At 49.8% G+C, this 27529-nt stretch overlaps 2 protein-coding genes across 3 annotated transcripts; one reads left to right on the top strand and one right to left on the bottom strand.

The window, feature by feature from the left end:
• Nucleotides 1–7651: 7651 nt before the first annotated feature.
• On the top strand, nt 7652–19696 carry LRRC75B (leucine rich repeat containing 75B). 2 transcript variants are annotated; one of them, XM_083417817.1, is made up of 4 exons: nt 7658–9392; nt 13023–13151; nt 17077–17189; nt 18217–19696. In XM_083417817.1, the coding sequence occupies exons 1-4, from the start codon at nt 8721–8723 to the stop codon at nt 18743–18745; spliced, it is 1443 nt and encodes a 480-aa protein (XP_083273943.1). In that variant the 5' UTR covers nt 7658–8720; the 3' UTR covers nt 18746–19696. The 2 variants fall into 2 exon arrangements, with proteins under 2 accessions (XP_083273944.1, XP_083273943.1); XM_083417818.1 differs by lacking the exon at nt 17077–17189 and having other exon boundaries at nt 7652–9392.
• A 1659-nt stretch (nt 19697–21355) lies between these two features.
• Nucleotides 21356–27379, bottom strand: SNRPD3 (small nuclear ribonucleoprotein D3 polypeptide). The gene is made up of 4 exons (XM_083418010.1): nt 27226–27379; nt 25375–25524; nt 23001–23193; nt 21356–21517 (listed from the first exon to the last, which is right to left on the bottom strand). Exons 2-4 carry the CDS (start codon nt 25498–25500, stop codon nt 21456–21458), a joined length of 381 nt encoding a protein of 126 aa, XP_083274136.1. The 5' UTR covers nt 25501–25524; nt 27226–27379; the 3' UTR covers nt 21356–21455.
• Between the last annotated feature and the right edge of the window lie 150 nt (nt 27380–27529).

The raw sequence follows: 27529 nt of genomic DNA, 5'->3' as shown, positions 1-27529 counted from the left end.
TATGGAACTTGCTCCATACCTATCTATGAAGGTCTCCAACGTGTATGGCTTGAAAAGAGAATTAGACAAATGCTTGAAGGAGAGGGCTATCCATCTCTACTAGTCAGAATGGCTGTGCTCTGGTTCTATGGTTGGAGACAGCAAGGCTTCTGAAAACCACCGGGGATGGGGTGGTACTAGGGACCTGCTTGTAGGTTTTCCCATTGGGGCATCTGGTTGGCCACTGTGAGGACAGAGACTCAGCTACACTCAGTCAGTTATATCATTGCAACTCCGTTGTAAAGACACGACACCAGATGGCACTGTAGAGCACAAAAATTGTCTATGCGATTTTACATAGGGGATTATTATAAAAAAGGGGGGGGAACCCTATTTATCTACTTGGGACACAAGTGGCGCTGTGGGTTAAACCACAGAGCCTAGGACTTGCCGAGCAGAAGGTCAGCGATTCGAATCCCCAAGACGGGGTGAGCTCCCGTTGTTCGGTTCCAGCTCCTGCAAACCTAGCAGTTCAAAAGCACGTCAAAGTACAAGTAGATAAATAGGTACCGCTCCAGCGGGAAGGTAAACGGCGTTTCTGTGCGCTGCTCTGGTTCGCCAGAAGCGGCTTAGTCATGCTGGACACATGACCCGGAAGCTGTATGCTGGCTCCCTCGGCCAATAAAGCGAGATGAGTGCCGCAACCCCAGAGTCGGTCACGACTGGACCTAATGGTCAGGGGTCCCTTTACCTTATTTATCTACTTGCACTGGTGTGCTTTCAAACTGCTAGGTTGGCAGGAGCTGAGATAGAGCAACGGGAGCTCACCCATTGCAGGGATTTGAATCACTGACCTTCCGATCAGCAAGCCCAAGAGGCTCAGTGGTTTAGACCACAACGCCACCTGCTCCCTATAATAGGCTGCAAACACAAAGGGAAATGAACAGATAATGGCAAAGGGAACCTTCTCTTTAAAAAGTGGCTTTGAAACAACAAATGGAGGAAAGGCGTTTTGCAGAGATAAAAGCTGCAAACAAATGGAGGAAAGGCGTTTTGCAGAGATAAAAGCTTCCTTAAAAACAACAACAACACAGTAGTGCCTTTTGGGAATTATAGGGGTAGAACTACCTAAACAGTACAGAGATGCGTATGTAACCCGAGGTACCACTGTACTACCATGCGCTCTGCATGAGCTTCCTTCGAGGCTGACCAGGACTCAGTGGCTCAGTTGCTGGGCGAAGCAGCCCCCCCAAAGCCCAAGGATTTACCCTGGGCTGCCCACATGTTGCTACTGGTGATGGGGCAGGTTCAAGGTGATGCTGTTGAGCAGCAGAGTCATCCTTCTGAAGGAGTCACAAGGCACAGCCTGAAAGACTGGTAGCCCACTTCCCACTGGAGAACATGACTTTGATCTCTCATCTTCCCACCTGCATTTGAGCTTTGATCCGAGGCAATGTGCACCTGCTAGTTATGAGCATGTCCTGTTTCAGCCCACCAGGAAGAGCTAGATTAAAATAATAAATTAAAGCCATGAGCACAGCAATCCATAGCAGGAAACATTTCAATAAAAAAAACATTATCACTTAAAGGTAGGTGTTAAAAATCAGCAAGTGGTGGGTTGAATAAACAGGTTTTCAACAGATGTCAAAACATAATTGCTTGTAGCTTTGTTTTTATGATGACAGCCCAGACTCTTGAGAACTGCTGACGGTAACCCTTGTGATAGTCCTGTAAATGGGCACGGCTCATTATGCAGTGAGCCAGGATACGGCCCTCTTTACTGTGGCCTCCGAGTTCTGCTGGCTGGGGTGCCTCTTCCGTCTTTCAAAGGGCAAGCGAAGCACCACCTCTTTCTGCCAGCCTTTGCAGGAGATGCCTAAGTGCATTTGGGCAATGGCAGCTTCTTGGCTTTTCGATCTGATTAACAGGCTATTGTTTCATTCTCCCCAGCAACATTTTATACCACTCTTCTGTTTTGTCACCATGGGATCCGAATCAACATAGCGTGGTTTTATAAACACAAAGAAAAATAAAATTGGTGGGCGGGGGAGAACATGATACTCTTCCGTTGCACACTTCCCCCACCTTTAAAATCCTTAATATATTGACGTTGGCTACTCCATTTTGGAGAGAGCGGCCAAGCAAGAGTCAGGCTAGTGTTTGAGCTAAGCCAGCCAACATTTGGCAGCCAAAATCTGCATTGGAGATGGGTGCTGGCGGAGACTTCTAAACTTAAGTCTCTGATTTCACATACAAGGGAACTGCTGTGAGGCAAGAGTGCCCCCAGTAGCGTGCAGAGTGCCCTACCCAGAGTGCTATCTAGTGTCGGATTTAGGGCAATTCCCCTGCACAGGGCGCTGAGCCAAGGGGGCACAGAATTGAGAAGATCCATAACTGAGAAGATTCATTTGGGGGCGCCAAGTTTTGGGCTCGCTCATGGTTCCAGACTGCCAACGATTACCAAAGTCCGTCCCTGGTGCTGACTCATTGCAGTCAGATGCCACATGCCAGTGGCCAGAGGGTTTCATGATGGCAGAAGGGGAAGTCCAGCCTGGCTGGAGGAGCTCCAGGGAATTTCTCTCCCCTCCTCCCTCTCCTCCCCTGTCCCACCAGAAAGAAGGCTGAGCTCCAACAGCCAGCTGTCCTAGGGAATGCAGGAGCAAGCAGGGGGCTGCTTACCCCCTCCATCGACCCACACCACCAGCCTTTGTTCAGCCAAGAATGCCAGCAAGGCACAATCAGCCTGGCTTTCACTGGTTAAAAATCACCTGCTCACCACTTCTGGTCTGGCCTTGAAGACATGATCTCCTCCTCCCTTCTCCTTAAAACCTCACCCCTCTGCCCTGCCCTCCACCCTCCAACGCCTTGTGGGTTTCTTTAGTTTGCAATTCTCTCTCTCCTCTTTTAATTGATGTGAGCTACTTTGGGAATAGTAGGGACGCGGGTGGCGCTGTGGGTTAAACCACAGAGCCTAGGACTTGCTGATCATAAGGTTGGCGGTTCGAATCCCCATGATGGAGTGAGCTCCTGTTGCTCAGTCCCTGCTCCTGCCAACCTAGCAGTTTGAAAGCATGTCAAAGTGCAAGTAGATAAATAGGTACCACTCTGGCGGGAAGGTAAACGGCGTTTCCGTGCGCTGCTCTGGTTTGCCAGAAGCAGCTTAGTCATGCTGGCCACATGACCTGGAAGCTGTACGCTGGCTCCCTCGGCAAATAAAGTGAGATGAGCGCCACAACCCCAGAGTAGGCCACGACTGGACCCAATGGTCAGGGGTACTTTTACCTTGCTTTGGGAAGCAACCACTCTCTGAAAAGCAGCAAACAAGCACAGGGCTAAAAGGCAGCTCCCATTTCATTTGCTGGGTGAGTGGGGATAGACCTGTCTGCCTGCCTGCCTGCCTGCCGCGGTTTCCCAGTCCTCAAGAATGTGTGGGAAGAGAAACTCTGGACTAGGCAAGGAAATGGGGAAACTTTCTAAAATGCTTGGAAGAAATCTTCCCAGCTGAAACACCTTTAAAATGATGCAGTCGTCTGTGGTGGAAAGAAAAAAACAACGAAAGCATGAATCACCGTCTAAGCTCCACCTGCATCGAAACAAGGTGGTTAGACAAAAAATAATATCTGGCGACCAACATGATAAAAATGCAATATGTCTGTGACTCATCCGCTCACCAGCTTAAGTTGCTCCCATTTGTGGTGGTCTCCACCTTAAGAATGTCAGACGACATCCAAATTCTTTGTCAGAAACAATGAATGTGTCCGTGAAACTTTGGTTTCTAGACACGTTGGTACAAACAGTTTGCTTGCTCTGCAATGAATCCTCAACACAAAACTTCCTGAGATGCGAACCAGGATGTCAAGCTTCGGTGCCAAGCTCTTTGAACAAACCGGCATCAATTCCGTGTCATGTGTGTAAATGCCTTCATCTCACATGCCCCAGAAATGCATCCCACTTCTGGCTTTTGCTCCAGCAGGGAGCTTTAATTACAGTTTTTCTTTTCAGGAAGCCTCTTCTGTAAGAAGAGCCAATTAAGTGACTTATTAGTGTTTTTCTCAACCACTAATTACAGTCCCGCCAGCTCAACATTATCATTACGGAGGGGATGCAACATTCCTGTGAAGCTGGAACTAGGACACAATGTGAAGACACCGTGGAGCTTGCCGGAGCTGGCATTCGCCTCTAAGGCAAGGCCGACACTTGGACAGCCCAGACTCACCAGCTGGCTGTTTGAATGGCATCCTGTTATTAGGATGAGATGTCCGGTTCCTTTTGCTCAAAGTGCCTCTTGATGAGCACTCCATCAAGGACGCAGAGGGGGCTGCAAGAAATGCTTTCAAGGACAGGGCCAGCCACGTGCCAGGGATGAAGGATGGCCAGCTTGCACCATGAACCAATTTCACCAATTATATTCAGACCCCACCCCTTTCTTTCTCCCAAGAGGAAAAAACCAAGGAGCAAAAACTAAAGGCAACTTAAAACTCAGAAGTAGGTTGATGGAAGAACACCCCGCCTACCGGCTTCACAGACCCCTTTCCCCTGTAGCCTGGCTGGCCACTGTTGATATTTTATTTATTTATTTATTATTTATATACAGTGGTAGGTTAAAGGGACGCGGGTGGCGCTGTAGGTTAAACCACAGAGCCTAGGACTTGCCGATCAGAAGGTTGGCAGTTCAAATCCCTGCGACGGGGTGCTCGGTCCCTGCTCCTGCCAACCTAGCAGTTCAACAGCATGTCAAACTGCAAGTAGATAAATAGGTACCGCTCCAGCAGGAAGGTAAACGGCGTTTCCGTGCACTGCTCTGGTTTGCCAGAAGCGGCTTAGTCATGCTGGCCACACGACCCGGAAGCTGTACGCCGGCTCCCTCAGCCAGTAAAGCGAGAAGAGCGCCGCAACCCCAGAGTCAGTCACGACTGGACCTAATGGTCAGGGGTCCCTTTACCTTTTACCTCAGGTTACAGACGCTTCAGGTTACAGACTCCGCTAACCCAGAAATAGTACCTCGCGTTAGGAACTTTGCTTCAGGATGAGAACAGAAATCGCATGGTGGCAGCGCGGCAGCAGCGGGAGGCCCAATTAGCTAAAGTGGTGCTTCAGGTTAAGAACGGATCTCCAGAACGAATTAAGTTCTTAACCCAAGGTACCACTGTACAAAAGGTCTCAGGGTGCTGCAATTGAGGGCTGGGTGATGCCCTTTACCATTGCTTTAATGCTTATGCATTTATTCAGATCAGAGGATAAGTATCAACCAGTTCTTATTTTCTGTCTTAATGCCTCATCTTTTCTTTCAGAAGTAAACCATGAAGCAAGTTCCTGTCAATTTCCAAATTTCACACAAAATTCCAATACATCGTAATTTTTTCCTTTGTCCTATTGACTTCCCACCCCATTTTCTATGGTGTTTCCCCCCTACCCCACCCCTTTCTCCTCAAATATTTTATTGGGGCGGTGGCAAAGAGAGCCAGTGTGGTATAGTGGTTAAGAGCAGTAGATTCATAATCTGGAAACAGGGTTCACTTCCCCTCTCCTCCACCTGCAGCTGCTGGGTGACCTTGGGCCAGTCACACTTCTCTGAAGTCTCTCAGCCCCACTCACCTCACAGAGTGTTTGTTGTGGGGGAGGAAGGGAAAGGAGAATGTTAGCCGCTTTGAGACTCCGTCGGGTAGTGATAAAGTGGGATATCAAATCCAAACTCTTCTTCTACTTGGAGTTGGTTCCTATGGCTCTCCAAATTGACCACCACAACAACCCATCATTGATGAGGCCCCTTGAATGACACACTTTGGCTCTTTCATAGCATATGAAGGTGTTTTTCCACCCACCCACACCTGACTAAAAACAGAATAGCCTGAAACCAGATCAGGCCCAAAAAGGGGGCCATCAGGCAGGATTCACGCCCTACAGCCCTCTGCCTTCCTCCAGTTTCCTGAAGCTGATATTCAGGAGCTCCCAACGGCCCAGGCGCCATCGCCTCAGCCCTCCTCTGACGCCACAGCCCTCTCACTGGCAATACGACTTCACGATCTGCTTTTGTAGAACAGGTGACACCTCTGCGCCTTCCGGTAGTGCCAGACAGCAGCCGAGCAAAAAAAAGGGAGCTCTTTTGCTTCATGACTCTTTGCAGCTGGAGGTGGATTCACAACCTGTAGGGCGTGGACTGAATTGAAGGCATTAGCAGCAGCAGAACCCTTGAAGGTGCTTCATGATAGCATCACAGGCAAGTTCCATGTGGACTAGCACCACTAACAGGAGAAGTAAGCGTTTCTGGCTAGATCCTCCTACACAACAATAGCAGGCAGGGGAGAAGCAGGCAGTCAGGAAGGAAACCAAAGGCAGCCCAGGTTTCTTGAGCATGTGGAGACACCCTCTGGCCTCCAGGGCTTGGTGCAATTAGAGGGCTCAGAAGCTGAGTGTGTGCTTAGCCTTAGTGGGTGGAAGGTCTCAGGGTCAGTCCCCAATGTCTCCTGCTTTAAAGACCCCCGTTTTCCAGAGAGAAAGAGGACATTGTGCCAAGATTAAGGGGCCGACTCCTCAGCAGGCAACTCAGTTTTCTTAGACTGCTCCCCGCCAGCTCTTTTCTTCTTCTTCTTCTTCTTCTTCTTCTTCTTCTTCTTCTTCTTCTTCTTCTTCTTCTTCTTCTTCTTCTTCTTCTTGGAAGCCTCAAAGCTAAAAACTGTTGTTGGGAGGAGGAGCTCAGAGCACCCTAGGCAGCAAGTGAAAGCTGGACCATTGTCAAAATAGAGAGATTTGAGAAGTTGGGGTCCCCCACAAAACTGCGTTGGGAGCAGACCTGGTCCTTGATAACTTGTTCAGAAGTGTCCTGGAGTTCGGAATGAGCTGGACAAGTTTGCAAATGAAGCCCAAACGTTCAGGGTGGTAAAAGAGAAAAGGTGCGAAGATCCCCGGAAAAGCATCTCTCCAAACTGGCTGAATGGGTACTAAAAAAAACGGCAAATGCATTTCAATACTATGAGGGAGCAACAGGTAGCAATGCTTCTGAATACTAGATCGTGGAAACCACTGGAGGGGAGAGTGCAGGATGCTGAAATAGACCCCTTTGGCCTGATCCAGAAGGCTCTTCTGATGTTAATATCAAAAGGGCTGTCACATGGAAGATGGAGCAAACTTGTTTCCTACTGTAGGACCGAAACCGACGGATTCAAGTTACACCAAAGGAGATTCCAACTAAACGTTAGGGAGGACTTTCTGACAGTAAGACCTGTTTAAGAGAGGAACAGACTACCTCACAATGTAGTGGACTGACTCTCTCCTTCATTGGATGTCCTGTTAAACAGAGATGGGGTGGCCATCCGCCAGGGTATATTTAGTTGTGATTCCTGGATTGCAGGGGGTTGGTCTAGATGACCGTTGGAACCCCTTCCAACTCTACAATTCTGTAAGAAAGAAGGAAGTGCAAAATATCTTCACTTCTCAAGTATTTATCAGGGTCTGAGTGCTCACACCTCTTTTGCAGAGTTCACACTTTGGTATCAAGAGGCCAGCCCATTTCCCCCCCCCCTTACTCTGGGGAAGCAGCGGAGGACCCAATATTGAAAGTTGACTGTTGACTGACAACGTCAATCCCCCTTCTGGAAGCCCTCCAGCATCATGTGGGAAACGGTGTGCTAACTTTCGCTTTAACACAGTGTTGTTGTTTTTCAATTTTTTTTATTAAGTTTCACAAAATTATACACAAACAAAACACACAAACAAACATAAACCATATCCTTATTAAAATTACACATTGACATTGTTAAGTGACTTCCTCGCTTCCCCTTGGTTGAATTTCCATGCATATCCTTATAACGGCTTTCCAAATCATAATTCTTATAAACTTAACTTAGTCCAATAACATCCTTATATCTTTTCAATTCAAAATTGTACATGTCAAACATCACTTAACTTATATAAATTCCTAAGCCAATCTGTTGCCTGCAAGCTATTTCCAATTAGTTTAACTTTTGAATTATGGTGCCAGAGGAGACTCTTGAGAGTCCCATGGGCTGCAAGAAGATCAAACCTATCCATTCTGAAGGAAATCAGCCCTGAGTGCTCACTGGAAGGACAAATCCTGAAGCTGAGGCTCCAATACTTTGGCCACCTCATGAGAAGAGAAGACTCCCTGGAAAAGACCCTGATGTTGGGAAAGATGGAGGGCACAAGGAGAAGGGGACGACAGAGGATGAAATGGTTGGATAGTGTTCTCGAAGCTACCAGCATGAGTTTGACCAAACTGCGGGAGGCAGTGAAAGACAGGAGTGCCTGGCGTGCTCTGGTCCAGGGAGTCACGAAGAGTCGGACACGACTAAAGGACTAAACAACAACAAACAAATTTAGCTAAGTAATCGTTAAATTTTGTCCATTCTTCCTGATACTCCTCCTCCTTCTGGTCCCAGACTCCTCCGGTTAGGTCGGCTAGCTCCAAAAAAATCCATCATCACACAGTGTTGTTGTTGTTTTGCTACGTGAAAAGTTCCCAAATCGGGCATGGAAAAAGGAAGGGGCGATGATGATCGTCTGCCTTGGGATCGGGGCCTGGCGATGTTTCAGGCGGGTGGGAGGGCGCGTTATCTGCGCTGGAGAAGCAGATCGAGAAACGGGGGTGGGAAAAGGAACGTCCCCCCCCCCTCCCCAGCCAGGAGGTGGTTCCAAAAGACTAGGCAGAAGCAGAAGGCAAAGTCCCGACGGAACAAGCGGGGGACCGGGCAGGTAGCAAACGCCCGGAGCCCGGCGGGGAATGAATGAAGGAAGGGGGTGCCCCGAACAGAAGCTCCCTCCCGCTCGCCCGCCTTGCCGGACGCCACTCAGACTCGGCTCCCTCCCCGCCGCGCGCACGTGCCGCCGAAAGAGAGCCGCATCTCGCGGGCGGGGCGGGAGCGCGCCGGAGCTCCAGAGGGACCGCGCCGGGCTGGAGAGACGCCGCCGCCGCCGCCGCCGCCGCCCGCCCGGCACTGCGGCGCCGGCAGCAGCAGCAGCAGCAGCCGGAATGTAAAGAGACCCCCCCCCCCAAACCAACAGGCACCCCTCGATCACGCCGGGACCCCGGTGGGCCAGGCCCTGCCCGCGGAGCCGAGCCCCGGCCGGCGATGGGCTCGCGGCTGGGGCGGCAGAGCAGCCTGGAGGAAGAGGCGGCGGCTGCAGGGGAGCCGCCCCGGCCCAAGAAGAAGAAGCAGCAGCAACAGAAGAAGCAGGGCTGCCGGGGCCCGAAGGAGCCCCCGCTCCCGCCGCGGCGCCGTCCGGGCTTCCCGCTGGCCTCGCGGCTGCTGAGCTCCGAGAAGCTGCCCGGGGTGCTGCGGAAGAGCAGCTCGGCGCCCCCCTACGTGCGCCGGGTGGGCTGGATCCGCGACATCCAGGCGGCCCTCCGCCAGCGCCGCCGCGACCAGGCGACGCGCACCCTCCGCCTTCTCCGCAAGGTAAACACGGCCCGACGGGGCGGCGTCCTCGACGGAGCTCCCGGGGCCGCCGTTTTGCTCTTTTCAAGCGGCGCGCGAAGCCTTTCGAGACTTGCCGGCAGACGGCTGCTCGAGGGGCACCGGGCCGGGCCGGGGAAGCTCGACGGACTCGGCGCCGTCGTGCTGGGCGGCTAAGGGGCGGCAGCACCGACGTGCAAGGCTTTGTTCCCTGCTCAGGGCGTGGCTGGCAAGGGGGCGTGCCGGGCTTGGGGCCAGGCGAGCCCCGCAGGGACGCGACGCCGCCCCGCCGGGTGTCCCCTGGCCAGGATCCGACGGCGCGTCCGAGTCCCCGAGCTGGTGCCCGGCCCGGGGCAGAAGCCTTGCCCAGCGGGCATCGTCGCGAGTTGCCCGAGGTGCCTCCTGCCCTTGCCCGCGGCCTCCAAGGTCGCCCGAGGGTCCTCGGTGGAGGGAGGCGAGGAGTTTGCGCCACGCCGTCGGGGATTCCGGGCGGTGTAACGTCGCTGCCGCGAGTCATCTCCGTGTCCCGCCCGCCCCTTTATGATACTTTCATAGCTGGCTGGCGCTGTAGGAAGATGTACGCTCTCGGCTGAAACTAAGGACGTTTTGAAATAAAAGCAGAATTTTTAAAAGTGGGAAATAACCAAGCAGCAATCTCAGAGTGGTTCTGGCTGGGGGCTGAAGGGAGTTGTACTCCAAAAGTCCTGGAAAGCACCAGGTTGTGGGGAAATAAGTGTTTTAGATCCCACACCCAAGGTGAGTTGGAGAACAAGAGATCCTAAGAGGATGCGTGGCATTTTCACACTCCTCTCTCCATTTACACGGGGGTTACATTCTGAGGCACCTCCTGTTTAAGGGAAAATGCATATATTGGGAACACCATTAAAAAAGTCTGCAACACCCTCTAAATCTCTGGAAACCCTAAAAAAAAAACAACCGAAATCGCTCCCTCCAAATCTCCTTGCTAAAACTCCAACTCTGCACAGGCCTCAAAGGTCAATGCAAAGGCTCATGGGATTGCTAGACACTATTTTCATGCAGTTTTGGGGTTTTTAGGGCCTTTTTTCTCCTTTTCGTGCCACTGCTGGGTTCTCAGTTGCATACTCGCATGGTTGTGTGTACTTCGAACACACGTAAATGGGGAATTGCCTGTACTATCGTCATTAGCCTCATCAGTATTAAATTTACCACATTTTCCCGTCTATAAGACTCCCCCACGTATAAGACGCCCCCGAATTTTTGACATTATTTTTTAGGAAAAAGCCCTAGTCTTATACACCGAAAAATACAGTATATTCCCTCCTCCTCTTCCCAATAAACCCCTGGCCAGCAAACAATAATTTATACAATTTTTTAAAAATGAAAGCACCATTACTTCATTAAATATATACAAATCATTGTAGTTGATCAAGACTGCAGTTCTGGTTATATACTTGGAAGGAAGTATATACTCTTAACCCTTAACTCAGCTGGGCTTCCTTGTCTCCTCCACCTCCAATGCTCTACAGGTAAAGGTAAAGGGACCTCTGACTGTTAAGCCCTCTTTGCAAACCTAGCGAGACCATCTTACTGTACCTCTTGGAAATAACAAGAGAAAGGTCATATATTTAACAGAAGAAATTTAAAATAACTCAAGCGCAATTTGCAGCGACACCCTCGGAACCCCTTTGCCCCAAACCCAGCGCTCCTTTGACCAGAGAAGTCAATTATAACTGATGATAATTATCATTAGCCTATGAAGGACGGATTTATGGCTTTCTTCCAAAGTAAACCCAAGTAGCTTGTGCAACATAAACACAGGACAAGGGGAAAGAAAGAACCCACCATCCCTTAAAAAAAAAAAAGGCAGAGGAGGAGCTGTAAGTCTTTCATACATGTCAGCTTAACTCTTTGCAAAGGAATAAAAAAAGTAAAATAGCCAGCATTTTATCCTATTCGTGGTAAAATCAAGGCAATGCTTCAATTGTGTTTCAGAATTTCGGAATCCTTTATCTTTCGCCTGAATTTTTTCCCTCTTTCCCCCACCCTTCTTACATGTGAGGGAGGGATCCTTCCAGCTTTGGTGGACTTCCCTGCCGTTTAAAAGAGAAGCATTTTGGGGAGGGGTTTTTTTTGAGGGGGGGGATTCCTCTGGATGGAGGTTTAGGGGCCCGTCTGGCTGCCAGCCAATCAGTAGTGGGCAGGCAGATTAATAATAATAATAATAATAATAATAATAATAATAATAATAATAATAATAATAAATTTTATTTATACCCCACCGTCCCCGGCCAGAGCCAGGCTCAGGGTGGCTAACACCAGTTAAATCACAGTAAAAACATAATAGGGGGGGGGGCAATTTAAAATACAGGTTAAAATGCAATTTAAAATGCAGCATCATTTTAAAAGTAGCCCATAGATCAAAACCATAAAGGGGGGGAGGCGACCTAAGGGTCAGACTGAGTCCAAATTTAAAGGTCCGTCCAGCATTTTTTTTTTGGGGGGGGGGGAGGACAGGCTGAGATGTAGCTCCAGCTAGGTTCTGCATCCACCTTTGGGTGAGCAATCCTTGCTAAAATGTAGGGGTGCAAACGCCCTGAGGTTGGGTTCATGGGAGTTGTTCTACCAAAAGTGGTAGAACAAAAAGAGCCTGCAGACTGTCTCGCCAGAGTGGTGCATGCTCTGGTTATCTCTTGCTTGGACTACTGCAATGCGCTCTACGTGGGGCTACCTTTGAAGGTGACCAAGAGACTACAACTAATCCAGAATGCGGCAGCTAGACTGGTGACTGGGGGCGGCCACCGAGACCACATAACAGCGGTCTTCAAAGATCTACATTGGCTCCCAGTACGTTTCCGAGCACAATTCAAAGTGTTGGTGTTGACCTTTAAAGCCCTAAACGGCCTCAACCCAGTATGCCTGAAGGAGCGTCTCCACCCCCATCATTCTGTCCGGACACTGAGGTCCAGCTCCAAGGGCCCTCTGGCGGTTCCCTCACTGCGAGAAGCAAAGCTACAGGGAACCAGGCAGAGGGCCTTCTCAGTAGTGGCGATTGCCCTGTGGAACGCCCTCCCATCAGATGTCAAAGAGATAAACAACTACCTGACATTCAGAAGACATCTTAAGGCAGGGAAGTTTTTAATGTGTGACATTTTAGTGTATTTTTGGTCTTTGTGGAAGCCTCCCAGAGTGGCTGGGGAAACCCAGCCAGATGGGCGGGGTACAAATAATAAATTATTATTATAAAGATGGAGGGCATCCAGTTTTAACCTGACTTGGTGGCTTAAGGCTCCTTTCCCATTGCGGCGCTTGAGCTTCATCCAGCCTTTCAGCATCCAATTGATTCCCACCTCATACTGAAACAGAACCAAATTCCTCTTTAATGGATGGTTGTCTGTCTCAGTTGTTGGTCTTGGGTCCCCATGTTTATTTTTAAGGGAAGTCGCCAGCTATCCTTCAAGTGCTCCGTCAGGGACTGATTTTGCCAGGAAACCCTTCCTTGAGAAAGGAGCAGAGTATTTAGCCCAGGAGGCTGTGATTCTGCTCCTCTCCTCTATAGAAGCCCCCCCCCCCCAGCTGCAGCATCTCACCCCCCTTCCACAACCTTGCCCAGATTCTGATCCCTCAATTCCATCTTCTGGCTTTTCCCTGCAGGACCTTGGTTTAGAAGGGACATTCCTCAGTGAAGTTCTCTACAAGAACGCAGCCTTCCTCAACCTTGTGGATCCCATCTCCCACGATCTCCTGATGAGCCTTGCCCGAGACCTTCAGTGCCCCAAAAAGGTGAGCCCATTATGGGGTGTGCATGTTTTGCTAGTTGGGCAGTAGGTGCCTGGAAGTTTCTTCTCCTAGGGTCCCTCTCTCAGGAAATATAATAATAATACAGTGGTGCCCCGCAAGACGAAATTAATTTGTTCTGCGAGTTTTTTCGTTCTACGAGTTTTTTCGTCTTGCGAAGCACCAATGTGTATTGACGGTTTCCCATAGGAATGCATTGGCGGTTTAAAAAAAAAGGCGCAAGACGAAGCAAGCCCATAGGGAAATCCGTCTTGCGAAGCAACTCAGAAAACGAAAAACTCTTTCGTCTTGCGACTTTTTCGTCTTCCGAGGCATTCGCGTTGCGGGGCACCATAATAATAATAATAATTATTATTATTTATTTATACCCCGCCCATCTGGCTGAGTTTCCCCAGCCACTCTGGGCGGCTCCCAATCAAGTGTTAAAAACAGTACAGCGTTAAATATTAAAAACTTCCCTGAACAGGGCTACCTTTTAAAGATAGGATAGCTTTTAAAAATAGGATAGCTGCTTATTTCCTTCACATCTGAAGGGAGGGCGTTCCACAGGGCGGGCGCCACTACCGAGAAGGCCCTCTGTCTGGTTCCCTGTAACCTCACTTCTCGCAATGAGGGAACTGCCAGAAGGCCCTCGGAGCTAGACCCCAGTGTCCGGGCTGAACGATGGGAGTGGAGACACTCCTTTAGGTATACTGGGCCAAGGCCGTTTAGGGCTTTAAAGGTCAGCACCAACACTTTGAATTGTGCTTGGAAACATACTGAGAGTCAATGCAGATCTCTCCGAACTGGTGTTATGTGGTCCCGGCGACCACTCCCAGTCACCAGTCTAGCTGCCGCATTCTGGATTAATTGCAGTTTCTGGGTCACCTTCAAAGGTAGCCCCACGTAGAGTGCATTGCAGTAGTCCAAGCAAGAGATAACTAGAGCATGCACCACTCTGGCGAGACAGTCCGCGGGCAGGTAGGGTCTTAGCCTGCGTACCAGGTGGAGCTGGTAGAGAGCTGCCCTGGACACAGAATTAACCTACACCTCCATGGACAGCTGTGAGTCCAAAATGACTCCCAGGCTGCGCACCTGGTCCTTCAGGGGCACAGTTACCCCATTCAGGACCAGGGAATCCCTTACACCCGCCTGCCCCCTGTCCCCCAAAAACAGTACTTCTGTCTTGTCAGGATTCAACCTCAATCTGTTAGCCGCCATCCATCCTACAAGCCTCTCCCCAAAGCACTCACAGATGTCGGCAGGGTTTCCGGGGCAGCGCAGTCTAAACCAGCGAAGGTCAAATGCAGGGAATCAAACAAGGACAGGCTGCCATCCGAGGTTGATATCATAGAAGCTCAGGCAAGGAAGAAGCGAGGAGCCAGAGACCCATGTTGTTTCCAGCAACTGGGAGGAAGAAGAGGGAGGCTTTATATAGGCCACAGCTGCTGGTGATAAAGGTGTTTCTGGGTTGCTTACTCACAAGGAGCTCCCTCACTCACAAGCGGCGTGATGCCTCTCTATCTGCAGGCACATGCTATGCCATGGCTCTTTGGCTCAAGCCCCATAATGGGGCCGCCTCCGCCCATCTTTCTGTGGCTGTCCAGGTATCTTTGGAGATGTTGGTAGCCCCTCCCCTCCTGATCTGTTCTTATTGTAGTTGGTACTCAGAAGTTGTAGGGACACGGGTGGCGCTGTGGGTTAAACCACAGAGCCTAGGACTTGCCGATCAGAAGATTGGCGGTTTGAATCCCCGCGATGGGGTGATCTCCCGTTGCTCGGTCCCAGCTCCTGCCAACCTAGCAGTTTGAAAGCACGTCAAAGTGCAAGTAGATAAATAGGTACCGCTCCGGCGGGAAGGTAAACGGCGTTTCTGCGCACTGCTCTGGTTCGCCAGATGCGGCTTAGTCAACCTGGCCACATGACCCAGAAGCTGTAAGCCAGCTCCCTCGGCCAATAAAGCGAGATGAGCGCCGCAACCCCAGAGTCGGCCACGACTGGACCTAATGGTCAGGGGTCCCTTTACCTTTACTTACTCAGAGGTAGACTGCTCCTGAACTTGGAGGCTTTAAAAAAAAAAGCTATCATGGCAGAGAGTCTCCTCTGGGCATTTGCATCAGCTCAGGATGTAATGTGTTGAGGCAAGCACTGCAGGGTGGTGGTGAGGTTTTGGGGAAGGGGCTCCCTCGGGGGAGGCTCCGTGTCCAGTACCTTGGCACTGAAGAACCCCAAAAATGCAGAAGAAAGAACATCACGCGCAAACCCACCCCTGCAAAAAACAAAAAGAGAGCAAGCACTCTGAAGTTGCAGACAGCCACTCCCTTGCCTTTTCAGAGCAAAGAGGGCCACATCTAATGCAGCTGAGCTAGGCTTGTGCAGGAAGAAGCTGTTGTCACGGGGGTGGGGGAACGGGAGAGGAAAAGGCCAGCCAGCCTCAAAGATTATTCTGCCTCAACATCACTTGAGGGCCTTTGCAGATTTGTACCTTTACAGTGGTGCCTCGCAAGACAAAAAGAATCCGTTCCGGGAGTCTTTTCGTCTTGCGGTTTTTTCGTCTTGCGAAGCAAGCCCATTGACAGATTAGCGCTATTAGCGCTATTGGCACTTTAAGGGCTAAAAACGGCTTTTTAAGGCTTGGGGGATTAGCGGTTTTGCTGCTAAAATGCTTTTAGCAGCTTAGCGATTCAGAATAAGGGGTTTTGGAGCAAAAAAAAACCTCAAAATTTTTCGTCAATTTTCGTCTTGCGAAGCAAGCCCATAGGGAAATTCGTCTTGCGAAGCGCCTCTGCAGACCGAAAACCCTTTCGTCTTGCGGGTTTTCCATTTTGCGAGGCATTCGTCTTGCGGGGCACCACTGTATTTATTTATTTATCAGGAAGTTTTTAATGTTTGATGTTTCATTATGTTTTTATTTGTGTTGGAAGCTGTCCAGAGTGGTTGGAGCAACCCAGCTAGATGGGCACGATTTATTATTATTATTATTATTATTATTATTATTATTATTATTATTATTATTACAGTGGTACCTCGGGTTACAGATGCTTCAGGTTACAGACGCCACTAACCCAGAAATAGTACCTCGGGTTAAGAACTTTGCTTCAGGATGAGAACAGAAATAGTGCGGCGGCAGCAGGAGGCCTCGTTAGCTAAAGTGGTACCTCAGGTTAAGAACAGTTTCAGATTCAGAATGGACCTCCAGAACAAATTAAGTTCTTAACCCGAGGTACCACTGTATTATTATTACATCCTTTATCTGAACATCCCAGCATGGTGTACAACATTTAAAACATAATTTACATGGCGTAATAATAATAATAATAACAAAATAAAACAACCACGGGAAGAAAAACCATAACAGCAGTTTCCCACAATTTTATAAGGCCATAGATTGTTCATTGGCCGAAGGCCTGGGTAAAAAGGGATGTTTTTGCTTGGCGCCTAAATACATGTAAGGATGGCACCAGGTGAGCCTCTGTGGCCTGGCTGATAGTCCAGAATCTCTGCTAAGATGAGGTAAACCAGCATCCATAAAATTCCTCTGGGTTCCAGCTCTCCTTTCTTCAGAGCAGCCTTCACATGGTGAGCTGCGGTTGCAGAGTCTACCCTGGATGGCCGGATTCGGTATTCTTCCAGGGACATGAAAAGCCGAGGAAGCCATGTAGGCCCGAGGAAGCCATGTACGCCCCGAAAAACATGGCTGCTTTTGCCGTTTATTATTTCACAGCAGTCTTATTCCACCAGGCTCTTCCCCTTTGAGCTGGCTCTGCTGACGCCTGAGCACCAGGACAGGATGTTTTGGGGGAAATGGATCTGCATTGATCTGCAGGAAACTCTAGAGCTGCGGCGCAGGAGGGGGGGGGGTGGGCACTGCACAAACGGAGGAGACCAGTGCCTGAGTCCCTGCCAATGACTTCAGGTCTTCTGCTTTCAGGAATACGACCCCTGGAAGTCCTCAGACCGGATCTGCCGGCAGCTGATTTACCACTTGACTCCTCATTCCAAGTGGCACCAGCAAGGTCTGCCCCGGCGGAGGTCCCAGGCCAGGTGAGGGATGAGGGTTGGGCTGGAGTCAGGGGTGGGGAGTCTGGGTGCAGATTTCAGGCAAGGAATCTCTTCCTGGAGATTAAATATCCCCTACGTTTGCTCATGAAAGGGGTGTGCCCTTAAGGACCAGACCTGTCAGATACAGCATGACCAACCCATGTTTTGAAGGTCTTTGTTGTTGTTGTCGTTTAGTCATGTCCGACTCTTCGTGATCCTGTGGACCACAGCATGCCAGGCACGCCTCTCTTCCACTGCCTCTTGCAGTTTGGCCACTCATGCTGGTAGCTTTGAGAACACTGTCCAACCATCTCATCCTCTGTCGTCCCCTTCTCCTTGTGCCCTCCATCTTTCCCAACATCAGGGTCTTTTCCAGGGAGTCTTCTCTTCTCATGAGGTGGCCAAAGTATTGGAGTCTCAGCTTCAGGATCTGTCCTTCCAGTGAGCACTCAGGGCTGATTTCCTTCAGAATGGAGAGGTTTGATCTTCTTGCAGTCCATGGGACTCTCAAGAGTCTCCTCCAGCACCATAATTCAAAAGCATCAATTCTTTGGCTTTCAGCCTTCTTTATGGTCCAGCTCTCACTTCCATACATCACTACTGGGAAAACCATAGCTTTAACTATACGGACCTTTGTTGGCAAGGTGATGTCTCTGCTTTTTAAGATGCTGTCTAGGTTTGTCAGTGCTTTTCTCCCAAGAAGCAGGTGTCTTTTAATTTCGTGACTGCTGTCACCATCTGCAGTGATCATGGAGCCCAAGAAAGTAAAATCTCTTACTGCTTCCATTTCTTCCCCTTCTATTTGCCAGGAGGTGATGGTCTTTAGACCAGCGTTTCTCAACCTGCGGGTCCCCAGATGTTGTTGAACTACAATTCCCATCATGTCTAGCTAGCAAGGCCAGAGCTCAGGGATGATGGGAGTTGTAGTCCAACAACATCTGGGGACCCACAGGTTGAGAACCGCTGCTTTAGACTCAAGCTCGCCTCCTTCTAAAAGCTGTCTTTTTCTTTCTCTCTCTCTCTCTCTCAGTCTGAAAAACAGCTTGCAAAAGAAGCTGAGCCCGGACACGATGGATCTATCAGGGATCCCCCTTTCCATGAGGGACATCCACCGCCTGGCTTACTACCTGCAGAACAAAGGCGAGGACTTGAGCACTGTGGACCTGAGCTTCACCGACCTGACGGACGAGATGATGCACCTCTTGCTGCCTTTCCTGTGGCCACTGCCCAACCTCACTCACCTCTCCCTCAATGGGAACCGCCTGACCCGCGCCACTGTGAAGGACCTCACCGACGCCATGAAGGAGGCGAGCAAGTTCCCCTCCTTGGCGTGGATCGACCTCGGCAACAACGTGGATATCTCCTCCATGCCCCAGCCGCTGCTCGTGGGCTTGCGGAAGCGCCTGGGCCAGCACACCACGCTCCCCACCATTCACGAGGTCCTTGACTGCGAGGCCGAACTCTCCAGTGGAGCAGAGGCCAGCCAGACGGAGGAAGAGGAAGGTGCAGCAGCTGGAAGCAAGTCCCACGGCTTCCCTCCGCAGTCCTGCGAAAGGTGATTGGGCGTGCGAGGCCTTCTCTGCAAGATTGAAGCCCTGGCAGCGAGACCGCAAGAGGTCCTCTTGCCTTTACCAGCAAGCCTGCCCAGCTTGGAAGATTTCCAGCCAGGGCCCGTTGCTGCCGTCTGCTCCCCAGAGCAGCTTCCTCCTAACCACTGTTTGCATTACACAGACACGCCCCCACCCAACAGGGACTAGTCACTTACCGTGGCCATGAATGCAGACCTAGGAAGAGCGAGGCATCAGGAGGCAGTGGGCAAGGTAGAGAACTTAAAACGAGCAGCACCACAAGTCGTTGGGACAAAAAGCAGCAGCTCCTGCCCCCTCCCTGAGCTTGCAGGTGGGGGCCTGTACCCCCAAGTGGTGGTGGGATGGAGGCTGCATCTAAAGGCTGAGCGGCCATGGCTTGCAGACCTTAGAAAGGAGAGGCGGTGGCAGCTGCTGCAAGCCTGGTATTTTGTTTTGGTTTTTTTTTTTTGTTCCAGTCTCCAGACAAAAGGGCAATGGAATGCAACGTTCTACAGAGTGTGCAAGCCAAGGACATGTGACTGTGTTGCAGCGTCAGGATATTTCAAGGCTAAGAATATGTGAGGTAGGGGACTGGGAGTTGCAGCAAAGGCAGAGATGATATCCCTTTTCAGATTCAGCTTTGGACCAGACTGGAGCAGGTGGAGGAGTCTGATGGGAGCATCTCTGCTGCATGGGCTGCTTGAGATGGAGATACAAATGTGCATGTATTTTTTTTTAAAACAAAAACAACATGCAAAAGTTCTGCACCGCTTGCTGCTTGTAAAGGATCACCTGACAATTTTTGAAGCAGTGTTGACAAGGCCCCGCTTCCGACGCCGGCAAGGAAACCGAAGGGAGAGTTGGAAAACCTCCCCTGTGCATTTTTCAGTGTTGACCATTGCTGTATGTGGCGAATGATAATAAATGGTCTTCTTGGAATAAGAGGCAAAAGCATCGCAGTGGGAAGGAGGGGGGTTGCATGCAGACAAATGAAAGGGCTCACGCACAAACCGTATGATGCAGGGAGGGGAAAAGAAAGAAAAAGCAGAGGTAGGCATCCCAGAAAAGTTTAAAAGCTTGCTACACTAAAACCGAACTCCACCTGCTACAATTTAAGTAGCAAACCCCACATTTGTCCCTAGTAGGTGTTTTGCTTTCTGAGCTACTTGTAATTTTGCTAAAAATCCAGAGATTTAAAATGATGTCCTCCCAACATCTGCAGCACATAAAACACCTGCAGGCTAACCCACTTGAAGCAGCAACAGTTGCCCTGAAGCAAACTTTTACTGGGAGATGCCCTCTCCCACCTTGTGTTTTTCCACATTAGTAATGGGAACCCCCCCCCACCCTGAATATTATTGTGGTGATGGCACTGTTTCATGGCTGGGAGGTGCCTTAAAAGCCCTCCAAGGAACTGGGTCTGGCAATATTTGGACAGGCTGGGAGGTGGGACTGGATTCCACTTTCTGATCTGAACAAACCCATGCAATGTTGGGCTGCAACGTTTCTCTCTCCCGAAGCAGCAGATTTTTCGTCCTCTGGTTTCCCTCCCTCTCCAGGCTGTGTGTGAAGGCAGAATTATGACTGGCGCATTCCCCAGCCACATAATGATGCTGCAAAGCTTCCAGGCAGCTCGTGGAGAATATTTGCTCTAAAAATCTTTGGGTTTTATCAGGAGCCAAGATCCGACCTCTAGCAAGTGGCATTGCACTAGTAGAAGGCATGTGTTGCCTGTGATTTCCCTTGGAAAGGATCTCGGGTAGCCTAGCTGGGAATGGTCTCTGCCTTTGAACTTCCAGAGCTGCTGCCTCCCTCACTGGGCCATTGGGATGATTCAGAAGGCTGCCAATGAACATGCTCAGGGGTCACATTACAGGTTAAAAGGAGATACCTCTAATATCAAATATGCAGCACACTGGCCTCATCTGCACTGGCAAAGCTGTTGCTCATCTACCTCTCCTCTGTGCCTGAAAAAATCCCCTCCAAAGACCCCACCCAGAACAACGTTCTGGCAAAATGAACAGCCTGAATTCAGTCTGCAGATGCAAGCTCACGCAAACATTACTCGCTGAATGTGCAAGCTTTTTGCAAAGGACGCCGCTTCAAACCTAAATAAATAATCAAGGTAAAGTGTGGTTTCACCTTACAATGTTTTATTTCTTACTATGTTGTTGGTCTTGGTTTTAAAGCGATGTCTTAACCCCCCCCCCCCCCCCCAGTGCTGAAAACGTCTTTCTAAGATCATCTACCATCCAGTTCTTGGAACAACCCATCTGCTGAGCCCGGGAGAAAACACCACCATCTCCTAAGTTGCTGTTATAAATGGTGGGTGAAAAATCTGAACTGAAAATCAACAGGCTCATAGCTGACTCACAGGCAAAGGTAAAAAAAGAAGCCGCCTCAACTGACCAGTAGCATTGGCTGCTGAAAATCAGTCTGGAACTGGTGCAGAAACAACAGGTACAGCATGATGGTAGCCTTTCTGTCTGTCTGTCTGCTTGCCCCCATCTCCTGGGCCAGGCTTATTCACCTTGTGTGGCAACATCAAAGCAGTACCCCCCGCAACGAAGTTCATGCCACACAACGGAAGCTGTCCCTCCATTTTTGTAAGAAACACATTTATTGAATAACACAAAAGCCCATCACCACCACATTTTACAACTACAGTTTTCAATTCATTGAGAAAAGGCTGTGTCCGAAGTTACCGCCGCTTCTGGAAAATGTTGCCACGGCCCATGCCACGCCCTCTTCCTCTGGCAGCCACTGCAGGGGAAACAACAGCAAACAATGCCATAAACTGAACAGGGGAAGCGCAAACCCTGTAAGAACATTCAAGAAGGGTTCCCTGCTGAGCCAGACCAAAGGCCCATTGACTGCAAACTGCTGCTTCTGAGATGATCTCAAGGAGAAAAACATGGCCATCACATAAACACACCTCTGCTGCTTCTCCGAAGCAAACAGGATTTAGATGCAGTTTTGCTTCAGCCATCAGGACCAGCAGCCACTGACAAACCCACCCCACTTTTAAAAGGCATCTAAGCCACGGGCTATGTCCGTGGCAGCACATTTCACAGCTGCTTGTGCATTGTAGGAAGTATTACCTTTTGACTATCCTGAATCAACTTGGAACCTTCCAAAGGGGTCAGCTCAGCCTGCAGCATCTGCTGCCAAGAGCCAGGCCTTCCATTCTGATAAGGGCTTTAAGTCAGTAATAGGGCTGGGTGGTATATTGTCCAAAACTGACTGAAGTCCATAGCAAGATAGCAGCTTCACAATTTTTGACCTGGCAATTTATTGTGAATCATGATGGATGTGCACGTTATGCAAAAATAATGATGCGGGAGAAACCCCGAAGTTAGCTTATGCCTCTGCATAGCTCCATCCTTATTTCAGACATTGTGATATACAGTGGTACCTTGGTTCTCGAACTTAAATCTGTTCCGGGAGTCCGTTTGACTCCCGAAACCATTCAAAAACGAAGGCGCGGCTTCCAATTGGCTGCAGGAGCTTCGTGCGCTCAAGCGGAAGCCGCATCGGAAGTTTGCAAATCGGAACACTTCTGGGTTTGCAGCGTTCAGGAGTCGATTTGTTCGGCAACTAAGCCGTTCCGGAAACAAGGTTTGACTGTTTCGGTATAACACGATGTTTAGCTGGTGATATATCATGATGCTGAAAACCCAGCCGTAGTCAGCAATGGAGAGCAGAAGGTCCGAGATTCAATCCTTGGAAGCATCTCTCGGTATAAAGGTAAAGGTACCCGTAACCATTAGGTCCAGTCGTGACCAACTCTGGGGTTCCGGTACTCATCTCGCTTTATTGGCCAAGGGAGCCGGCGTACAGCTTCTGGGTCCTGTGGCTGGCAGGACTAAGCCACTTCTGGCGAACCAGAGCAGCGCACGAAAATGCCGTTTACCTTCCCGCCGGAGAGGTACCTATTTATCTACTTGTACTTTGACTTGCTTTTGAACTGCTAGGTTGGCAGGAGCAGGGACCAAGCAACGGGAGCTCACCCCGTCACGGGGATTCAAACCGCCAACCTTCTGATCGGCAAGTCCTAGGATCTGTGGTTTAACCCACAGCGCCACCCGCGTCCCATCTCTCAGTATGGGCAAGAGAAATTCTGGTCTGGTGACCCACTGCTGCCAGTCAGTGTAGGCAATACTGAGCAAGATGGACCCCAATGATCTGACATAGCCTAAGTTGGCTTCCTATGCAGCACGCAGCCTGCGCCTGCCCCACTACTTACCCTGGGCTTTCAGGATAGCAGCTTTTCCCCTTCCGGCCCCAGAGCCCTGGTTTTTGTTCTTCATACTTTTCAGCATTGGTGCATTTTTCAGCATATCGGGCAAGATGAGGAATCTGATTTTGCTCCCCCGAATGTACACCTGCTCTAGCTGCGCCACACGCCCATCTCTGTAGGTCACTGTGATGTTGGACATCTGGAAAGAGAGAATGAGTGGCTGAACAGGACAGAGCCTTTGAGAAAAGAAGCGCAATGGCAAAAAGGCCAGCTGGTTCCTAAAATGGAAAGGCTGCCTGGCCAAGTACGTCATTTTGGCGAGTTAAGACGAGTGAAAAGCATTTTGCTTTCCCATTTCTGTGGATGTGTCTTTAAAGCAGCAAGGTACAGCCCTTGTTTTCAGATTAGCTTGAGAACAGCAGGATAGGTGCAGGAACAAACGAAGCAGCAACGTTGCCAGCACCTGTATGTTGATCTCAGTTCTCCAAGCCTTATTTCTTAAATTTTATCCCCACCCTTTAAAAGCTAATCAAAATTCCTAGGGCAATTATGAAAATGTTTTTTAAAAATACAAATGTAATGACACAGGACAAAGAAGTCACAGCAATTAATTTTTTTTAAAAAGCATTAAGAAATCCTCAATGTTTAACAGCCTGTGGAGTAAATGAAGCAAATGTTTCAAAATATCATACTGGAGCGCAGCCATTGACAATCCAATGCCCTTCAGCTGTTTTGTACTGCAAGTCCCATCAGCGCCAGCATCATATGGCGGTGCTGGCTGGGGCTGAAAGCAGCTGTGGTCCAAAACTCCTGGTGGAGGGCACCAGGTTGGCGAAAACTGCCAAAGAAGATATACCAGGAGAGCTCTGCTTTGTTTAGGGAGTTTTTCTGGAGTAGCAACCTAGGCTCAGGATTTTCCTTTTACAGTGGTGCCTTGCAAGACGAAAAGAATCCGTTCCGCGAGTCTTTTCGTCTTGCGGTTTTTTCGTCTTGCGAAGCAAGCCCATTAGCAGATTAGCGCTATTAGCAGTTTAAGGGCTATTAACGGCTATTAAAGGCTTAAGGGATTAGCGGATTAGTTGCTAAAAGGCTATTAGCAGCTTAGCACTTTAGAAAAAGGGGTTGGGGAGCGGAAAAAAACCTCAAAAATCGCAAGACATTTTCGTCTTGTGAAGCAAGCCCATAGAGAAATTCGTCCTGGGAAGCACCTCTGAAAATGGAAAACCCTTTCGTCTTGCGGGTTTTCCATCTTGCGAGGCATTTGTCTTGCGGGGCACCACTGTACTATTAAAAGCGCTTGTGCCCACCTCAGCAGATAAGAGTCCTTGCCCACTCTGAAAACCTCTTCTGCATCAACTCAACTGGTGTTGAGGGCGACTGGAGCCCTTTAAAAGGAGAGGTAGCCAATGTGGTGCCCACCAGATGTTGATAAACTATGACTCCCATCAGTCCCAGCCAGCATGGCCAATGGTCAAGGGTGATGGGAGCTGTAGTCCAGCAACATTGGGAAGCTCCAGGGAGAGATAAGCCCAGGGATAGGTGACAGAAGGTATTATCTGTGGCAGCCATAGAATCACATAATTGTGGAAGGTAACCCGAGGGTCCTCTAATCGTACCTCTGCAATGCAGGAAAATTAAATAATAGTTGGGATGGGGGGGCAAGGTAAGAGGTTTTATATTAAAAAAAAATCATAGAAGTTTATAAAATTTAGCATGCCATGGAGAAAGCGGGAAGGGGAAAGTTTCTCTCTCTCTCTCTCAAAACACAAGAATTTGGGGGTATCCAACGAAGCCAAATGTTGGGAGATTCAGGACTGAAAAAAAGGAGGACTTATCCATGCAGTGCAGAGTTAAATTGTAGCACTAGCTACCACAGGAGGCAGCAATCACCACCAACTTGGATGGCTTTGAAAGAGGACAGGACTAATTCACAAAGGAGGAGCCTACGAACTCAGCCCTTAATCTGTGACACTCCTTCCCTGTAGAGGTGCACTTGGCAACTTCATTATACAGTTTTCTGTGAATGTTGAAGAAAACATCTCTTGACCCTTGCCTTCAACACCTGAGGTGTATATTTTTGTGATTGTATATTTTTGTAATTGTAGGTTTGTAGAATTTCTTTTTTATGTTGTATTTTTAATTGTCATAACCTGCTCTGGGAACTTAGGGTGAAGGGGGAATGACCAATCACTCAATCACTTTGGTGGCCAAGTCATGTCTTTGCATTCTCTCTCTATCAGGGGAGCCCCAATTACGGTTTTCTTGATTATTTTAAAGACAAAGCTAAGACCTGCCACAACAGATTAAGACCCAAAGCGGCACATTTTGTTCTGGCCACATCCTCCTAGCCACCCATCACCACTTTTCAAAGCACACCTACCTGACAATTCATGTTGTCCTCAGCCTCAATGAGCTTTCCGCGGTATACTTCTCCTGTATTCGTCTCGCAGGTCACAATATGACCCTCTGCTTCATGCAGGACTTTAATTGGCACTCCAATAGACATGACTGAAGCTGGGTGTGTTCAAACCTGAGAGAGGAAGGGGGAATTGCAACATCGTATTTACAGCTTTTGTTCCATGGCTGCCCCTTCTTAAGAGTGTCTTGTACTCCCAGGAAGTAAGGTACAAGGGTAATGACATCTATAGGGCATCTGAGGAAGCATCACAAAACTCACCAACATTGAGGATCATCAGAATAGAGTCAAATCCAGTGTGATTGAAGCAGAAAACAAACCCACAGCAGGGAGTTGGTGGTAAATTTTTCCAAAACCAGAGGTATAATGGGAAGTTTAGCAGGGGGAATGAGGTGCAAATCTGCCTGTCGGGCTATATTGTGCTCCTCAGAAGAGCAAGGCATGCTTCATGTAAGCACCAAATATTATTATTATTGTTGTTGTTCTTGCTGCTGTTTATTCAGTTTACAATCCTGTCCTCCATACAATGCAAAGGCAGGTTAAATACTAATAATATAGCTGCTTATAAAACATTAAAGATAACTAAACTTTAACACAGACACCAATAACATTGACAAACAGCTGGTGTTCAGAAGAGAGCCACTGGAACTCAGCTCACCCACTGCGCAGGTAAAGGTAAAGGGACCCCTGACCTTTAGGTCCAGTCATGACTGACATTGGGGTTGCTGCGCTCATCTCGCTTTATTGGCCGAGGGAGCCGGCGTACAGCTTCCAGGTCATGTGGCCAGCATGACTAAGCCGCTTCTGGCGAATCAGACGAGCACACGGAAATGCCGTTTACCTTCCCACTGGAGCAGTACCTATTTATCTACTTGCACTTTGACATGCTTTTGAACTGCTAGGTTGGCAGGAGCAGGGACCGAGCAACTGCTAGGTTGGCAGGAACAGGGACCATCGCGGGGATTTGAACCGCCAACCTTCTGCTCGGCAAGTCCTAGGCTCTGTGGTTTAACCCACATCGCCACCCGCGTCCCTCCACTGCCCAGAGTCTGGCCAAAAAGACTCATCTTCAATTGCCATCCAAAGGAGGGAAATGTTGGTGCTAGCTTCACCTGAGATGGAGGAGCATTCCAGAGATCAGAGGGATCATAAAGCAGTTATTACATCCTCCCCCAGCCTCGAGGTGCCTAGGACTACAGCTCCCATCAGATCCAGCCCAGTATGCCAGGCTAATTCTGCGGCCAGATGGAAGCCGTAGTCCAATACAGCTGTATGACACCAGGCTAGGGAAGGCTGAGAATGAATCGGGCCTATGTACTTGGTGGGCCTGGCCAAGCCAGGAGCCCGTACCTTCGACGAAATGCACCAAAGGGTCTCGGTTAAGCACACGCAAAAATATCCCCGCCCCCCCCCATACACTAACACTGTGAAATCAGTGGGGTGCTTTTGGATCGTGCCCTCGCCCCCCCTTCCGGTTGAAGGCATTTCTGGGGGGGAAACTGACAGCCCCTAGTCGGTACTACTCAGGAGTAGGCCACTGAAATCAACGCACTCCAGTGACCTGCCTCCACTGGGCTGCATCCAACTAAGTCCCACGTAGTAAACTCGCGGAAACAGACGTGAGCGACTAAATTCCAACGGGAGATTAGGGAGAAGGGTCTACTCTGAGTAGGAATGCAGCAGTCCTAAGCGGGGCCTGGGAGCTCTGCGGGTCGAGCGGAAGAAACCGCGAGGGAGGGAAGGAGGGAACCTCGCTTCGCGGGCCGGGCTGGACTAAGCTAGGCCGAGCCAGGCCGGCCTCCCTTTGCAACTCACCGTCAGGCGCTCCCGCTCTCCGCAACGGCGTGCCTCCGTTTCCTCGCCCGCCGGTGTCCCAGCATGCAGCGCGCCTCGGATAAAGGAAGTCGCCCCGAGCCCGTCTGGGCCTCTTGTGTTACACGCTTGAGTCGCCGCCCGGGAAACGAGACCCGTGCTCGACAGTTCCGCTTGCCCTGCCCGTGAGGGGGGGGTACATCTACCGGCGACACCCCGCCACGCTTGAAGCCTCCTCGCCGCCGCCTTCCCTTCCCTTCCCACTTCCTGGGCGCTTACTGAGAGGCGAGAGGGGGGCCACCCCGTT

This window comes from Podarcis tiliguerta (assembly GCF_965153285.1).
Source record: "Podarcis tiliguerta genome assembly, chromosome: 16".
Classification (NCBI taxonomy): Eukaryota; Metazoa; Chordata; class Lepidosauria; order Squamata; family Lacertidae; genus Podarcis; species Podarcis tiliguerta.
Note: the sequence above shows the minus strand (reverse complement) of the source record. Positions and strands in the feature narration are given on the sequence as shown.

What these genes read in the sequence shown, in the direction of transcription:
- LRRC75B (XM_083417817.1), top strand. Translation starts at nt 8,721, where the DNA reads ATGAAGGAAGGGGGTGCCCCGAACAGAAGCTCCCTCCCGCTCGCCCGC. An exon ending in ACCTTCAGTGCCCCAAAAAG is followed by an intron (nt 13,152 to 17,076) that starts GTGAGCCCATTA and finishes TTCTGCTTTCAG; the next exon opens with GAATACGACCCCTGGAAGTC. An exon ending in CGGCGGAGGTCCCAGGCCAG is followed by an intron (nt 17,190 to 18,216) that starts GTGAGGGATGAG and finishes TCTCTCTCTCAG; the next exon opens with TCTGAAAAACAGCTTGCAAA.
- SNRPD3 (XM_083418010.1), bottom strand. Translation starts at nt 25,500, where the DNA reads ATGTCTATTGGAGTGCCAATTAAAGTCCTGCATGAAGCAGAGGGTCAT. An exon ending in AGGACAACATGAATTGTCAG is followed by an intron (nt 23,194 to 25,374) that starts GTAGGTGTGCTT and finishes CTCTCTTTCCAG; the next exon opens with ATGTCCAACATCACAGTGAC. An exon ending in TGCTATCCTGAAAGCCCAGG is followed by an intron (nt 21,518 to 23,000) that starts GTAAGTAGTGGG and finishes TTTCCCCTGCAG; the next exon opens with TGGCTGCCAGAGGAAGAGGG.